We start from the raw sequence: 19818 nt of genomic DNA on the forward strand, positions 1-19818 counted from the left end.
ATCTCACATAAAAAAGATCGATAAAGAAAAGAAAAAGTTATACTGACGTAATTGTGTAATAAAATGAATTTTTAATAAATATGTCGAAAAAAAATAGGAAAATAATTTAATAATTTAAAATAAATATATTAGTACACATACGTGTGCACACATATTTTTTTATATATAACTCATTAATTCTGCACCGTAGATTGGAGAATCATGACAAACAATATCACTATACGAGAAAAAATATGATATATAATTGTATAAAATTTTCAGTCTTTACTAATGTATAATTAAATTTTATTTTTTATGACTGATTATTATTAATTGATAATTAATTTTTTGCGATAATCTTTAAAATAACTATTTTTTCAATATAAGAATATTTTCAAAGGAAATATTACAATCAAATAAATACAGTTATTTATCCTTGAAAATAAAGGCGTTATACCAATAAGTTCTGTAAATTAAAGATTATCTATATTAAATTGTATTAATATTCTTATAGATATATAATATGTATAAAATAATTTCCTGATAAACACTTACCTGTCAAATGAAATTACGACGAGAGTAAAAACGCTAGAAGCAACAGTCACGTGTGCTACAAAGTTGTTGATAGTGCAATATACTACTCCAAAGGGCCAATTAGAGTTGAGAAGGAAGATAAAGTTGAAGGCGCAGTTGAGCAATGACATCATAAGATCCGCCACGGAGAGATTCACCAAGAAGTAATTAGTGACAGTACGCATTCGTCGATGAGCTGTAATAAAAAGTAAAAAAAGAATAAATTTAAGATATAGAGAAAATTTTTATCGTAATATATCCGATTGTGAGAAAATGCTTTAATACTTTTTTATTTCCAATTTTTTAATTTTTATTAAATTTTAAACATTTCACAGAAGTGACTTTTGCGCGGCTGCACATATTCATTTCCGCGCACGTTTTACATAGGTTAATATTAAAATTCTAAATGCCTGTTGTCGCAAGAAAATTATTCGTTTAAATATCTTTAAAAATAATATCTCTATACGTGATATCTTTGTTATTTTGCTTGCCAAACTTAGAATGCCATGATAACAATTTAACAAATAAAATATTTCTTGCTTAATCTAATAAGTTTAGTATTCTAAATAATATTGTTTTAATTAATATAATTCTATTTTTAAACACAATTTCGTAAAAAGATATTTTTTAAAATTATTCTGCTTATAGCTACACACCATCACAATCTTAATTTTACAATAAACAGGTGTTAATAAAATATCTCCTTTAAATTAAAATATAGAAAGTGCCAAATATTATGTTATCACAATATTTATAAATTATATAATGTATATTTATGCTATTTTATATGTATACTAGACAACAAAAGCGCGCGCTTCGCGCGCGAAAATGTAAGTCCTTTCCATCAGATTAATACATCCCATACATTTGACACGCTGCGCGGCTCGCGCGAAACTGATTTTTGTGCGGGGTATCATAAGCGCGGGACCGATGGTCACATGATCAGTGGTCACATGACCATCGGACCCGTGCTCACGATACCCCGCACGAAAATCAGTTTCGCGCGAGCCGCGCAGCGTGATGGATATATGGCGTATAGTCTCGCGCGAGTCTAATGAAAGCGTAGATATTTAATTACAAAAGATTCTTGTAGAAAATTTTATTTCTTTGTTCGTATTTTCTGTAAAAAATTTAAATATTGAATTTTTATGCATTATATAATTAATTGATATATTTTTTATGCATTGATTGCAATAATAATTTTTGCATACATGCGTCGCAATTTTTGAAATTTTATATTATTATCAAAGAATAATATAACTTCACTTTGCGTGCATAATTATATTTGGTTAGATTAATCGACATGATATATATATATATATATATACATTATACATTTTTAATATATTTCATAATATATATTTATATAAAATATATAAGAAGATATTTGAAATATATAATAAGAAGATTTTTTGGTCAGACTACAATCCTGTATTGTGTTTCGTATGTTTAATACATTAGATCTTTCAAATAAAAAGTAGATTTCTGTAAAAAATATTATTTGAATTTTTTATAGAAATATTGTTTTATTTTTTATTTAAAAGAATAATTATTTATTGTATCTAAAGATTAAAAGTTTTTAAAAATAAAAAAATAAAATAAAATGTTTTAAACAAAAATTTGCAATGTTTGTATTACCTGTAATTATAGCTATAATTGTATTAAAATTAAAAATAAAAAGTACAATTAAAAAGGAAGAATAGTTTACATAATAAAAAAGAGTATAATAATATTATTACAATTAAGAGTTTAACAAGGCTCTGTAATATAAATATAAATTTAAAGATATAAGACAGGCAGTAAGAGCCAACTCGCGGATGACAGTGCGAAACTAAATTTTTTCGTTAGGATTAAGTATCTGTGCGCAAGGCACCAAATTTTACTTGGTCACGGCCAAGATTTAAAATATGAAATAATCTCATATTTGAGATTTAATTTCAATAACCCTTTCACCCCCCTACGGAAATAAGTAAATGCAAGAGAAAAATATAGATCCGAAAGTCTTATTTCCGTAGGGGGGTGAAAGGGTTATTGAAATTAAATCTCAAATATGAGATTATTTCATATTTTAAATCTTGGCCGTGACCAAGTAAAATTTGGTGCCTTGTGCACAGATACTTAATCCTAACGAAAAAATTTAGTTTCGTTAGGATAACGCACTGTCATCCGCGAGTTGGCTCTTACTGCCTGTCTTATATCTTTAAATTTATAATATTATTACAATTTGTCTTTGTCATAATAATTGTTTTTTATTCATAATTAAATTTTTCTCTATATAAAGTATTTTGCTACCTTTACGTTATAAAAACCATAGATCTCTCCGATAAATAGTAAACAGACATTTATTATGTTAGAAAGAAGTCTTCTCATCACATCTATACATCAAGTTATAGTTTCAAAATACAATTTATCTTTATCATATATATAAACTTGATTTACGGTGTTTTCTGATTTGTGGTGTGAATAACTAGCAAGCATATAAACTAACTGACAGACATGTCATATATACATATAATAACTTCTACATCATTTATCACACTTGAATAATCTTTCATCACGTAATCTTTTTTTCTATTGTAATTATAAAATTTATTAAATAATTTATTAATAAATATATAATTTATTTGTCGCGTTTATTTAATAATTATTAATTATTGTAATAAATAAAATTTAATTTAGATCTTTTTATTCTATACAATAATCTTTGAGAATTATAAATATAATGTATATATAATAATAATCTAATATAATATAAATATAAGGTAATAAATTAATATAATAATAATATCTGCAACGTTTAGAAAAAAACATATTATTTGTGACATTTATAGATTTATACGAGTTAACATCTTTTCTATGGAAAAACGTATAAATAGGATTCCATATATATGAATTCGACAGTGATACTTGAAAATATATCCATCGCATGTAACAAGCGCATATATATTTTCCTCTCGTTGAAATAAAGTTTATTACGTTGCTATACTAGAGGAATTTTGTTTTTCGAAACAGATATTTAGGAATTATTTAATATTAAAAATATACATATAATAACAGTTATACGTGCGGTAAATTTTTATAAATTATTCATGGCTCTTCTAATTATACTGATACATTTATTATAATGAATATAAAATTCAGATTGAAAGAGCTAATAAAAACCAAGCACAAATATTAGTTGCTTTTTCAATTTATTATTTTATTATAATATATGTAATATTTATTTTTAATTATTATTATAAATATATAATAAGATTGAAAAATAAAGTGTACATTTAATAAATGTATAAATATTTTATTGCTATATAATTATCGTTATAAAGAAGAATATAGTACAATCATCTATTTTTGCAACAATTGCATATTCAAATTTTATACGTATATAAGCGCATAAAAACAATAACAAAATACCAATTTGTTGAAGATCAATTATTTTCCTGTTTATAAGATTTATAGATTATTATAATCTTGCAAAGCCATAAAGCTTATGATATGCATCTATCATAAATGTAAATTATATATCACTAGCTTCAATACAATATGCTCCGTACAATCACAAATAAACACAGAAACTTAAGATTAATGCGCAATATATTTCAATATGCAAATAATTGCATTGATTGCAATTGATGTAAAGGTTATACACTTGTAAATTCAATTACGTTCACATAAATGTAGTAGAGTTCTCTTTTATTATTAAGCAGTTATTTTCAATTATGAAGTCAATCTTGTATGTACATACAATATTTTAAAAATAAAACAAGCTATAAGAATGTAGAACTTGTTTTTTTTCAATTTATAAAAATAGATCTTGTTTCAATATAGAAATATTTTGTGGTTTAAATAAATTTTATCGAATAAATAAATATCGATATCAATCTAGTTCAAATTATAATAGAATCCGATTATGTGAAATAGTCTTCAAGATATTTATTGTATAAAATATTTTACGAAAAAATTATTTACACAGACAAATTGTAATCTCATTCAATGTTCTTAAAAATTTTCCACGTTATAAGCTTTTCATAAACCTTATTAAATTAAATTATTCATGTTTAAAAAAATTTGCATAACAAATGCAAAATATAAAAAAATATTGAATTTTTTATCTTGAATACTTTTTATTTTACACATTAACATATTAAAAATAATATAAATTTAAAAATAAATAATATTAAATATAATATATATATATATATATGTGTGTGCGTATGCGCGTGTGTGCAAGTGCGCGCGCGCGCGTTTGTGTGTGTGTACACATATATGTATATATAAACTTTTGCGTAAAAATCATCTAATTTAAATATTTAATTTATTAGCTAATTCTCTGTGTATAAATAAAAACGTAAGAATACACTAGAAGTGAAGATATATTATTAATTTTTATTTTTATAATATTTATTGAGATTTTAAATTAGGCTTGTTTTTATAGTAAATATATGTGTAAATGTATGTGTATGTACAATATATCAAATAAATTTAACGTGAAATGATGTATTTCATAGAAATCTCAAATACTGATTCAGCATTTAATAGAGATACCACAGTTATGTATAGTATCCGTCGACTTGTTAGCAACTCGAGGATGTTCACCACTAAAAGACCACGTTTCATGATAACTTTTCATGACATACATATTCTGATTACACAGTTCACAAATGATGAAAATTGATCGCTTGCAACACATAAGTCGATTGAAAATCTATCCATGCAGAAACCTTGATGCTGCGGAATTTCCAATAATACGGATTAGAGATAAATGCATCAATAGATGTTCAAGACAATACTTTTTAAAAATAAATAAAAATTACTTATTATTTTTATTTTTATAAAAAGTGTTTATAAAAATTTTATCTGAAATGTAATAAACTACTTTTGTAGATTATTATATTTATTTGTAATTATTTTATATTCTTTAATTTTTAAAAACTTGGACGTGAAAATTCAAAATCACTGATTCAAAATTTATTTATATAAGTGCACTCTTATACCTATAAAAAAATATATAATTAAATATATATATATATATATATTGTATATATATAGTATATATACATTTATATGCATAACGTTAACATAAATATAAATATATATATATATATATATATATATATGTGTGCATAACGTTAATAAACAAATAGGACAAATGTATAAATTGCAATTTTTATAGTAATAAATATCTTAATGTTGTTATATGTATTTATAGTTTTATAACTGTGTTGTAAAATGGAATGCATTTTTCATGTAATTTGTAAATATTTTTGCCATTTTACTTTAAAAGCATAATAATAGATAATACAGTTTAAAGTATTCAGTCATTTAATTTTTTTTATTCTAAGTGCATAGTTGAGCAGTCGTAAGTAGCATAATTAAGCGTCTTATTCACTTTAAACGTAAGAATATATAAAAATGTTCAAGCATTTCCATACAACTCACGAATTTTACTATATATGTAATATTAAGTATTAGAAGTATACATATATAATATAGTTTTAGAAGTATTTCAATTTAATCGAAATAGTAATGTAGTTATAAAAAATATCAAATAAAACAATATTTGATTACATTTATTTTGTAATTAAACTTCACAATGTGATAACTGTTGCAATTTCTGCGCAAAATACTGTTTCATATTATAAATGTTTTGATTTTATACAGAAAATTATTGATTTATAATTTTTAATAGATTAATTTGATGTATTTTTCTTTTATTTATTTTCTCTTTTTTATTACATTTTCGATGTTTTGGCGATACTATTTAACCACATATGTATATAGATACAGCAGTCTGTAAGCTATTACACATATATATATACTAACTCTTGATAATATGCTGTCCATCGCAGATATCTCTATTGTCACTCCCAAATATATCTTGTCAACAGATAGAAATCTTCTGCAATCAGCTCATTAACATTATCTTTAAGAACAGAGTACACGATTATAACATTATTACACATTAGCAGAAATTTAAATATTTGTTTATTTCGATCTATGTTAATTTCATACGCAAATTAATTATTGTTATTATCTTTTCTATTATATAATAATAATAGTATTTTTTAAATTTTGTATCATTTTTTCATGTCTGCAAAAACATACTCAAGTTTTATAATTTTGTGTTACTAGTATCTATATTTTATTAAAATTTATAAAACAAATAAATACTTCTTACTTAAAATTATCATATATAGCTATATATTCAAAATAAAATTAATATCTTTTAAACAGCTGTTTCTGGCAAACATTTCAATTTTATTAAACTTTATATACATTTAATTAAACCAACAAACTGAGCAAAACAAATTTTGAAATAATATGAAAACAACTGATTATATTAATACACACATATACACACACATCTATAAATAAATATATATTTTTTATTTATCTTCTATTTTCTTGTAATTTTATCAAAATTTTCTATCTTGTTCTAGATACATAAATTTATTCAAATGCTAAGGCTTTAACAAAATTTTAATGCACATATAGAAAATGTCACTATCCGTCAAAATTTTAGTACATTTCTCTAGCATCAAAAGAGACAAAAAATAACATAAACATTTCAAAATCCACACATACTCCGAGTTATTTTAGAATGCTTCCGAAACTGGTGATGGAAATTCCTCGCTGTATCACTCGCTGTATCCTCGCTGTATTTTGATAAACACCGCTTTATTTATTATTTTAAAATATTTTTATTTTGCATTTTTAAAGGAATAAAAAAATAAAAAAAATAATATCTTTTACAAAAATAAAAAATAACAAAGAGTTGCACTTATTCTGTGTATGTTATTATATTATGTGTATATATATATTCTTAAACACATTAATCTTACAATTAAATTAGTATGTATATATGTATGTACAAAAATCATATATTATTAATTGTATAAATCTATATATATGTACACACACACACACACACACACACACACACACACACACACACACACATTTTTAATTATTAGATATATAATAAGTAATATTTGCATAGCACGCATAGCTGTAAAATAGCAATTAAGGAATTTTTACTTTAAGAAATTTGGTTTAAAAAAATCATACGAATATAAAATAATATAATATATGTACGTATAATATATATGATTATTATTAACACTATACTTATTATAATTAATATAATATTTCGTAACAAAATCGTTAGTGCAAAAATCCTTGAAAGTTTATGTATTACATCCCTTATAGAAATTTATTACTTATTTTGAGTACTAGTAACGCCAATTTATTACTTATTTTGAGTACTTAAATTACTGTATATATCAGTATTTTAAGTACTCGAAATAAGTAATTAATTGGCGTTATTATAGTGATAAATTTCTACAAGGGATATTTATCAAAATTTAATAATATTATTAATTATTTTTCATTTATTTCAATTTTCTAAATTTATGATTAATCTTATAAACATTATAACTTTAAAATTTATTTAAAATAATTTTGTTTTTGTTCTTTAAAATTTTTATTATAATAGAAACACAGAAACAGTTAAACTATGATTAAAATTAAGCAATATTAATCTTAGAGAAACTAAATATAACCCTCATAAACATAGACTAATGAATTATAAATAAATCTTAACAGATGCAATGCATATGTTCCAAAGCTTAATGTTATAGCTATCATGAGTACAATACATTTTGGATATTCCGCATGTGGAATGCTAAGCTCCACTTATTGATCCAACATGCTCTATTGAATTCTGATTCGCACTCAAACAAAGAGAATTATAAAATTATGTTTGATAATGTATAAAAATATTAGTTTCAGCATAATTAACATTTATCAAAACTACAAGTTTATAAGTTGCAAGTAAAAGAATTATTTTCAGAATAGTAGAAATGGAATAATCTTTTACTCATTGCCAGATGTAAATTAAGATTCGTAGAATCCTCTAGAGAAATTGCATTTTATTCATTCTATTCCAGGCTCTTCTGTTTCTATGATCGTCCTACTTGTAGCAAATTGAGCGCGAAGTCGAATTTGTGGTAACCCGATAATATAGCGCAAATCTAAATTTGTGAATAAAACCCCATGAGATCTCGAGACGACAGTATTTATAGTAATAAATGTTGGATATATCAAATATATATTTTGTAGGCAGAAACAGTTATATATATTTTACTTTTACATTAAATTAAAGAATAAATTTAAAATGCGCAGCACATTCAAGCTTCTGTTCTGCATCTATTAATAAAATTGCAATCGACGAAAATAACGTATTTATCGTTAAAAGAGAGTGAAATGAATTAAAATACTAATAAAAATAGTATTTGAAATACCTATCACATTTTACAATGATAATAAAATCCAAATTGATAATAAAAAAAAGTACAGTTTCTATTACTATTCCAGACTTTTATTATAAATAACATAAAAATTATGTCTATTAATAAATACATATATTTAAAATAGAATTTTTCTGATAAAATAAAATTTTTGCACACACACATAGTATATCAAGAAATAAAATGTCTACATTCTCTGACTGTCTGTCTAGATGTGTATGTGTGTGTGTGCGTATGTATGTGTACGTATGTGTATATAGCAGCCAATGAAGGGTCTAGTTATAATATTCTAGTTAAATTCCTACGACAGCAGAATATGGATTGAATTACACGAAGCCATAAAGAATGAATTCTACAATTAATATGTTCAGAAACTGTAACAAAATATACACTCTAATCATACATTATATAAATAATCTAAAACAAAAAGATTTAAATATAAAAACATAATGCTTGAATGATTAAAAAATTTAATAAAGCTCTCAATGTGGAATACAAACTTAAATTTTAAATGGACTAGAATGAGTCAGACACGGATATGAGAATGCATCAATTTTAAGAAAAATTAATTTTTGAATTTGATTAGTTTTGCACAGAATACAAATGTTTCTTGATCCGTTATTAAATAATTAAATTAAATTTCAATTCAAGATTCTTATTTTAATGAATCCTTCTCTAACTCCTTATAGAAGCATAGACGAGAAAAGAATCGGGACAAAATCGTTAAATCGGGAAATGAATTCACTACACAATTAATCAGTTTCAATAAAAAATTAATTTTTCTTAAAATTGACGTCATATCATCCGTGTCTGACTCCTTTTAGTGAAAATTAAATAACAATTAAAATTAGACTTTTTACTTAATGTATTAAACGTGCACGTATCTACACTTAATTGCAATAATTAGATTATAACGCATAGCATGCGTGTTGCTAATTGAAACATTTAACAAAATGTAAAATGCGATTGCCAGTCGAAATTTAAAAACAAGGTTGAGAGAATTTTATTAACCGACACTGGCTAAGAATAATCTTTTATTAAAAAAGAACGATGATCTCACGTTATACTTGTCAAAATGAACACCACATCTCATTTTGATATTGACTATATTTCTGTTAAGTTTATATTTTATCAACTCATATTCTTAAATGACATTATGAGTGCATAGTGTTTACTATTCTACATTAAATAACAGCCTGAAGAGGACCCAATTTAGGGTTGAAACGTCGTCCTTTTTTTAATAAAAGAATTATTATTCTTAGCCAGTGTTGGTCAATAAAATTCTTTCAACCTTGTTTTGAAACATTTAATTTGCATTAAATAAAAATTACACAACTATTTTCCAAAATAAAATTAATATAAATAATACATATTATATAATCTATTCTATATTTTATTTGACGAGATATTACTTTTAACAAAATTTATTGACTTTTACCAATATATATATTAAAAATGTTTTACAATAATAATCTAAAAATAGAAAAATAATTATGTTTATTGAGCGTAAATATTTCTGAGTATATAGAGTTTGATACGTTTTTTAACATTCGAGTAAAATAAATATTCTATTATATACATATAAATGCATCATATATGTATATATGCACACGGCAAGAACTTTAACAGATTTAAATCTAATTTTTGAATATTCAGAAAAATTGTATATTGCCTGCCTGGCTTTTTTTAGATAAGCAATGTAAAACTATATGAAATAACTGAGAAACAAATAATTTATATTTTTACATTGTTCGTTTTCAAAAATCTATATTCAGATTTATGTACCAATATATGAACAGATTTTTTGTAGTATTTCAAATTCTCATTTGTTAGACATTTCACTGAATGCATTAAGCGTGCACATTTGATTTCAGTAATTAGATTATGACGCATAGCGTGCGTGTTGTTAAATCAACTGGAACATTTAACTTGATTAGGTAAATGGAAACGCACTTTGAGTAGAAACACTACATAAATTAATACTAATGCTAAAACATTGTTTGATTATACCTTGATAAAATATTATTTTATATAATATAAATTTTTATAAATTAATATAATGTTTAAGAAAAGAAATGTGTGTAGTATTTATGAAATTTATTACAAATTATGTGGTATGCATTTCTTACGAAAGAAAACGTTTATTTATGACTTTTTTATATTATTATTACATTTTATTTTATTAACTTTATTTTATTATTGTTGCAAGCTTTTTGTATAGAAAATTTTGCAAAATGTTTGAATAAATTATTTGTATACTTATGCAGAATTTAAATTGTAATATTAAATTGCAAACTTTTATATGACGAACTAAATAACATTTTAGTAGTAGTATTCGCGATCGTTACAATGTTCGTCGTCATTTTCTTTTTAGTGAAACTTTAGCGTGTCACTCAACGAATAAAATTTCATTAACTCGATGTCCCTCATCTATGTAATCACTTTCTTCGACAACGAATTAAATTAGACAAGATTGCAGCTATTACAGCAATTATCTCTAAAAACAATTTTTATGAATTATATAAATATGCAAATATGCATTTTTGAATATAAAATATTTATATACATATATGTGTGTGCAAACATATATATTGTTCAACAAATTTTTAGAACTAAGAATATTTCAGAATAATTTTGAAAATTAATCTTTATTTTTTATATAAATTAAAATAGTAAAAATTTATATTTACAGTTATAATTAAATAAATTATAGAAATATGCTTAAGCTTTTAAAAACACGCATTAATTGTCAATAATAATATTTAAAAATCTGAATAACACGTGCGCATAATTTAAATCTATAAATAATAAGATAAACAGTTTGCATGTTTATTAATTATTTTCTGAATAAACCATACAAAATTTTTAACCGTAACAAAATATTCCAAAATAATATTGAACAATTTTGGTTTAATCGGCAAAAATGAAATGTACCATTTGATCATAATTATCTCGTTAATATGATGTAATACTATATCTGTTTGAAATTCTATAAGTAACATGACTCTACAAAATTCTGTGGAAAAAGAGATCCGTATTTAACTATTCATACTACTCGAGAAAGATAAAATGCATACAGTTAGAAGAATTATTAGCAGTATATTATTTTCAAAAATAGTTGATGCGGTAAAAAATATCCGGTTTTACTTTTCTCGTGTTTTTAATAAGAGCCTTTTGCTTATAAATCACAAGCGTTTCGTTGCGGAAATCAATATCAAAATGAATTTCAGTCTAACTTCCCTGGGGTACCTTAAAAATTTCATAACGTATAATTGAAAATATATTATATAAAAGAAATTATCTTACGTGTTGCTTCCAATTATATAAATAAAGTCATATTTAATTTTAAGAAAATGTTTATAGAAACTTAAATTATATGTATAATCCTATAATAGCACTATTTATATTAGATTTATAAAGGTCTCTTTTTTAAAGAGCTATAATCGCGATAAAATTCAAGCCAGATCTATAATTTGCAATAAAATTTAAGACAGAATTATATTTATAATTTTATGCATTACATGTTTTAATGTATATATGTATCCTGATATATATTTTGATTTCTATGTATTCAAATATGTTTTGCTCGACATGACAAATAAAATTTTCTCTTGAATTTTATCAAGAAATTATAAATTGCTTAAAAATGCTTTAAGATATATTTTGTTAATAATATTAAATTATTATGTTTTCCTTTTGTTAAATAATAGTTTATATAGAGTTTTATAAATTAATTATTTGTAATATTTTTTCAATTATTTTTCAATTATTTTTCAATTTTTTTCAATTTTTTAATTATAGAAAAAAATATTTCGAATAGTAAATAGCCAATTTAATAAAAATGATCAATAAAATAAAAAACACAATTAAAATAAACACGTTATCAAAAAAATATCTAAAAATAATACATACATAAAATAATGTTAGCCACAAACTTGTCAATTGATATTGTATAATTGCGATTTCGAACAACAAGCAAATTTAGCATTATATTGTACTGTGATAAGTTTAATAAAAGGCGTAAATAAAATTAGCATAATATCATACTGTGATAAGTTTAATGAATGGTGTAAGTAAAATTGACAATTTTGCATGTTTATAACAGAAAACATTTTTCGAGGGAAAAAGAAAGTACACGTTGTGGCGTACTAAAACTTCTTTTCCACGACAACCCTTTCTGGTCATTACTTATCACGACAAAGCAATCTTGTCATTACAAATCCTACCTTTCGGCATGGACAGAATCTAGGATCAACTTTTCTAAAGAAAATACGATCACTCGTAATAAGCCAGATTCCCACAAAATTTTACGTCCATATACCATCCTATGTCAAAGCATTTAATCTACTGAAGTTTTCTTACTTCTGATAGAAACTTTCTTGACCACACTCGAAGGTCACACACAGCAAAAGTTTTTCACAAAAACTTTGTGAGATATCAAAAAGCACTCGAAATGATACGTAAAACATCATGGTTTCTTTAGTGAAAAAACTCACACATAAATATTCTTTCTTTTTGTTTCTTTTTGTCTTTTGAGGACAATATTAGTTTTTGTACATGTACAAAAAATAATATGATGCTTCATATAATCTAAATGCTTATTTTCCTATATTTCTTATATAATGTGTAATGTATAAATATGTGTAGATTTGCGCGCGGCACGATAATATGTTTTACAATAACAGATTGCAATTTGAGATCAAATTGTAGAATTTAAAACGTCTTATATTAATTATATAATATATTGTATTATATAAAAACGTAGATATTTGAGAATCGCCAGACAGAATTTATAAAAGTAAAACTTGTCTAAGAGTCTTGACAACACGTTAAGACTCTTAGACGAGTTATGAGAGACTAGTCTCTCGTTCTTGACATCTTAAAATTATAATTTTATTTGTATTTTCACAAATCACTTGATAAGAACTCAAAGAAGGGTCAAAACGTTGTGATTTAATAAATAATATTTGCCAGTATGGTCGAGAGAAAAGTTTTAATAATATATAATGTTATAATTATAATATGTACATAATATGTTGTAATGACGTTGAAACATTTTAAATTTTCCACGGTTTGTTATCACAAAATCCTACTTTGATTCTAATTTGTATTCTGATACAAAGTTAAGAACAATTATGAGCAAAGAAGAAAATATCTATAGGATATTATATAGGAACTCTTTATTCTTTTATTAATATTAATATTTCTTTTACATTCTCTTTGAATTTATTGTACATTTTTATTTTAACCGTTATATAACGATACTTAACGATACTTAAGTACTTTATCAATATACCAAGCTAACTAATTGAAATAAAATTATATAAATATTTAAACAAAAGATAAGCCAATATTATTGCAATATATTGTATTTTTTAGAAGATAAAACATTTGCATATAATTGAATTTTTTAATAATTATTTGATGTCAAATATCTTTACTATAAGCATTTGTGCCCAGATGTTCTGCACGTCATAAGTATAAGATTACATGACAGATAAACCATAATCTTTAAATTCGTTTTTACCACATGGCGAGAAAAGTCGTTCTATTACGCAATGTTCGGCTAATCAACATCGATCAACTTCACAAACTTTATTAGGGGAATACTTGACTCGAGAAAAGTTTAATTGATAATTTTTCTGTTTATTCGAAAAATAACAGAAAAGTAATATATTTTTTCAATTTACGATTCTTTAATACACGATTTTCAAATTTCAGAACATTGAGTAATATATTTAAGAAATAAATATATTATATACATTTTGAAATACAAATATAAATACTAATATTACAATATTTGTAGTATTAAAACAGATAATAAAATTAAATTTATGGTTTACGCATACAAACAAGAAATAATAAAAATATCACAAAATTATTTAAAAATACCAAAAGAATAAAATCATAAAATCTTAATAATTAAATACTAATAATAAATAAAATCGTAAATACTTAATAATTAAAAATTATTGCAGTATTATATTTATTCTTATTGATATAATTCTTTTGTGTGTGACTAATTTATTTAGATTTTAATTTCTATAAATATACACAAAAATATGTAAAAAAATTTGCATATATTATATTACATTTTGCAAAAAAAAAAACGCATGTACAAATTTAATAAAATACAGAAAAATCTAATATATTACATAAGGAGCGTTCGTAAAGTTCGTTTACCTTAAGTTTTTTATCTTTATAAAAAAAGAAGGAGGTGGTTGAAACTGTGCATTAGTTTTTTTCTATATATGCATTCTATATATGCATTTTCTATATAAAAAAGTTATATATTTTTTCCAGCAATACAAGATCTGTCGAACACAATTATTGTAAAAATTGACACATTTCCTTTTAAGAAAATATTAAAATTTTTTTTAAATTAATAAATTTATAAAAAATTTATTAATTTATAAAATTTATAACTTACATTTTATTTTTAGAAATTCAATTAATTTCTAATAAAATGTAAGTAATATATTTTTAAATGACAATGTTTCGATTCTTATAATAATTATATCTGACAGATCTTGCATTACTAAGTTTTTTCGCATAAGGCGAAAACCTGTACATTGTCTTTTAAAAAAATGTTACTTAGATTTTATTAGAAATTAATCAAATTTCTAAAAATAAAATGTAAGTTAATTTTATAAATTAATAAATTATTATAAATTTATTAATTTAAAAAAAATTTTAATAATATTTTTTTAAAAAGGAATGTGTCGATTTTTTCGTAATTCTGTAGGATTCATATGTAGATAAAGCACTTTATTCTTTTCTTTATAGGCAAATGTATGATGAATACCTTACATATTTAAGAGTAGATTTCTCCAACTTTTTGGTTAGTTTTACCTGACAGTTTTTTTTACAAGAAGAGTTTTTTTAAAATTTATCTCTCTGAAAAAAAGACAAAGATATACTACCAATCGAGTAAAACTTACCAAAAGTTGGGACAACTGGCCCAAAATGTTAATACATATTTATATAATATACATATATTATAAATTTTTATGTAATAAGTAAAATAAACAAATAGACAATGAGATAAACCATTATTACAGATTCCTTAAGTAGAAAAGCTATAAAATAAAATGAACAGGATTATCAAATACGAAATCTGATATCATATATGTAAATTTATTATTTATTAAAATATATATTTATATTCTCTCTTATATGTGCATAATTAATTTTTATGTAATAATAAAAAAAATAAGATAAACAGTCAATGCAAGATTCTGTTAAGCAAAGAAACCGTAACATAAAGTGGACAAAATCACAAAATATAAAAAAATTTTAAATATATTTAAATATTTATATTATTATAATATGTACATATTATAAACTTTTATTTAATAAGGTAAAAAATGAGATAAACCGTCAATATAAGATTCTGTTAAGTAGAGGAACCGTAGCATAAAGCGGACAATATAACTAAAACTGAAATCTAATATCATATATGTTAAAAAATTTATATTCCCATAATATGTATTACAAATTTTTATATGTAATTATAAGTAATAAAATTAGAGGAACTGTCATTGCAGGTTTCTGTTAAGTAGAGAAACCATAATATAAAGTCGACAGTATAAAAAAGTATAAAAATTTAATATCAAATATGTCTAAATATTTATAATTTCAAAATGTGTTTTTATATTGTATATTAATATGTTTTTATAAATATATTTTTGTATGTAAATGATAAATTAAAAAATGAGATAAACTGCCATTGCAGGCTCCTGTTAAGTAGAAAATTCGTAGCATAAAATGAACAGTATCATCAAGATTAAAATCTGGTATCATATATATACGTTTAAATATTTATATTCTCAAAATATGTTTATATTGAAAATTTTTATTTAATAAGTGAAAAAATGAGATAAACCATCAATATCCCAACAAGATGACAAACTTTTCAAAAATGATAATCTCTCTTTTTTACATCTTTTGTTAAAAGGCTCCAAACTATCTAGAAAATCAGCTATTAAAGAGGCATCTCATGGTTGGAACATCTTACATAGGTACGTGCGCATACTACGTTTAACAGTGTTTTTATTATATATATATATTTAGGTAGAATATATGTATATATAACTTTAAAAGAAAAAGAGAGGGAGAGAGAGAGGGAGAGAGAGAGGGGAGAGAGAGAGGGAGAGGGGGGGGAGAGAGAGAGAGAGAGAGAGAGAGAGAGAGAGAGAGAGAGAGAGAGAGAGAGAGAGAGAGAGAGAGAGAGAGAGAGAGAGAGAGAGAGAGAGAGAGAGAGAGAGAGAGAGAGAGAGAGAGAGAATAAATGTAAGCCTTCCTGCATTACAATACTTTAAGACAAAGGTTTTACTGTCACATAAATCTCGCATATTCAATATTTATGCAACATTGTGTTAATGGTACATATATCACATAGACTTTATTCAAACTTTTATAATATATATTTTTGTTATTATAATTATAATTATATTGAAACGCGCGCGTTGCATATTATCTCTCTCATATAAGCAGCGTATACCTTTACAATTACTTCTATACAGATTCGTGGCAGCTTCTAAAGGTTGTAAAAATACGACAAAAAACAAGTATGCATTTGAAAGTGGTGTAATGCTTCCGTTTTCTAATGCTAAATAGGTAGATATACGTGTAAATGATAAACGCTCATAAACGCTTATATAATGCGATTCTCTCTTTGCGTCATCCAATTTCAGAACGAGAGAGAGAGAGAGAGAGAGAGAGAGAGAGAGAGAATTTTAATTGTAATTAGTATGTAGAAAATTTAATATATATATAGATATAATACAATTTATATTTAAATATAAATTCATATTTAATATGTATATTTTACAAAATAGTACAGTTTAATTTGATTATTGATTTACATTGTTACAATAAATAACTAGAAATTAGAAAAAGACATGTCATTAAAACGCGATTTTATTTGTAGAACACTTTATATAGGATTTTATGACTCCCTACGTTTCACGGAGGATAAAAATAAATTGAATAAATTGTGTATTAAATTTAATAAAAAATATAAATAAAATTAATGAACAAATTGTGTATTATTTTGTTATAAAGGAGAGATGTAAATATAATTATCATATAAATCATTTATTTAAAAGATTATATATATATATATATATATGTATAATATATTATATATATATATATATATATATATATATATATATATATATAATATATTTGTAGTAAATATAGCATGTAATAATGTATTATTTATCAATGTGATCATCAAAGTTAAATCTTATACATATGTAATTAGATACTTAATAAAAATATAAATTTACATTTAAAATATTACTTATTCCTGTCAGCTATCATTATTAAATATTTGTCTTTAATTATTATATTTCCATTACAAAAATCAATATTTTATTAGTTAATGTATTAACTTGTTGAATATTTCTAGAATTATGCGATTATTATAAGAGAGTATGTGCATTGATAGCAATATGATTAGTAATAAAATACACATATAAGCATTTATAAGATGATTAAAAGTTTATAAAATTGAAAATATCATTGTTATATCTAATTAGCTTATAAATGGCATTCTGCATTTTATAATTCTTCTCTAATTTTGTTAATTTATTTCCTGGAAAGTTTTAGAAACCTATCACAATAATTATTTACTTTTAAATATATTGATATTTTTATATTAACATATTGATATGTTTATATTAAATTATTTTATTTATATTTTTAATTTATTCATATGTAAATAAAATATAAATAAGTCAACGTTAGATTAACTGAGAGATTTCAATATGCGTATTTATTAGGATTTATGTTTAGGTAATCAAGTGTAATCAAGGGTCAACATAAAAACATAAATCTCCAGAACGTGGATTGCGTAAAAAGATATTAGATTCTGTTTCGCTTCGCTACAACTGAAATGTATTGCTTCTAATTAAGAACACTTGTTATAGCAAGACGTATAGCACTTGCATATATACATATATAACAAAAATAAACAAACAAATAATAATAATAATGAATAATAATTAATTATTATCAATAATTAATAATAAATGTATATACATCTATAGTATAATTGTTTATTTGTAATTTTTCCGATTTATTATAAAACTATTAATTGTAAAAAATTTTTTTACAAAATGTCGATCTATTACAAAATAACAATTTACAATATATGTCTCTCTTTATCTTATTCATCCTAATCTTATTATCAAAAGCGATAATTACTGTTTGGAAATTCTATCGAGAAATTAATTCATCAAATTATTGTCAATAAACATGATGTTAAATATATATAATATATATATATATATATATATATATATGTATATTATATATACATATATATATATACATTTACACACACACATATTTTATATATATATATATATATATATATATATATATATTCACATGTATGTGTGTGTATATTTTGGAACAGAAATCAATAATTTAATGCTGTTAATATAACAGAATTCAAATTTAATACACATTATTTACAAATTTGTTATCCTGCAATATCTAATTAAAACGCACACATTTCGCGCACAATCTTATATAAAACTTATATATAAGCCATAACCATTAAAATGCTTTTTTGTTATTGACATATTTTATCGTATTGACATATTTTATGTAACAATTTATTCCGTTTTATGATGTATTTATTCTTATCGAATATCTATTTTATGTATATCAAGGTAAAGACGATTTTTAACATAGAATAAATAAAAAATAAAATATTTAGTTCAGCAACTGAATATTTTAGTCTTTATGTAAGGTTCATATAATAGAGACTCTGTTACGCGAAAGAAAAATATTAATATTAATTTTAAAAAATTGAAGTGATTATTTTTCAAATAAATCATTTCATGTAAACATATGTTTAGTTAAATGACAGAATTGTATATAATAACTATATATTCATGATCATTTTCTATAATACTTTCTTATAAATTAACAATGCAGTGTG

General features: G+C 23.1%; 1 protein-coding gene across 1 annotated transcript in view; it reads right to left on the bottom strand.

The window, feature by feature from the left end:
* The window catches only part of LOC114944626 (tachykinin-like peptides receptor 86C), a 49405-nt gene that overhangs the window by 26598 nt on the left and 2989 nt on the right, over positions 1 to 19818 (bottom strand). Inside the window, exon 2 of the mRNA XM_085487738.1 lies at positions 535 to 748. Within this exon, the coding sequence (XP_085343864.1) occupies positions 535 to 748 (214 nt within the window). The remainder of the gene's footprint in view (positions 1 to 534; positions 749 to 19818) is intronic.

The sequence above is a fragment of the Nylanderia fulva genome, unplaced genomic scaffold, assembly GCF_048542155.1.
Source record: "Nylanderia fulva isolate GAGA-0341 unplaced genomic scaffold, ASM4854215v1 Scaffold6, whole genome shotgun sequence".
Taxonomy (NCBI): Eukaryota; Metazoa; Arthropoda; class Insecta; order Hymenoptera; family Formicidae; genus Nylanderia; species Nylanderia fulva.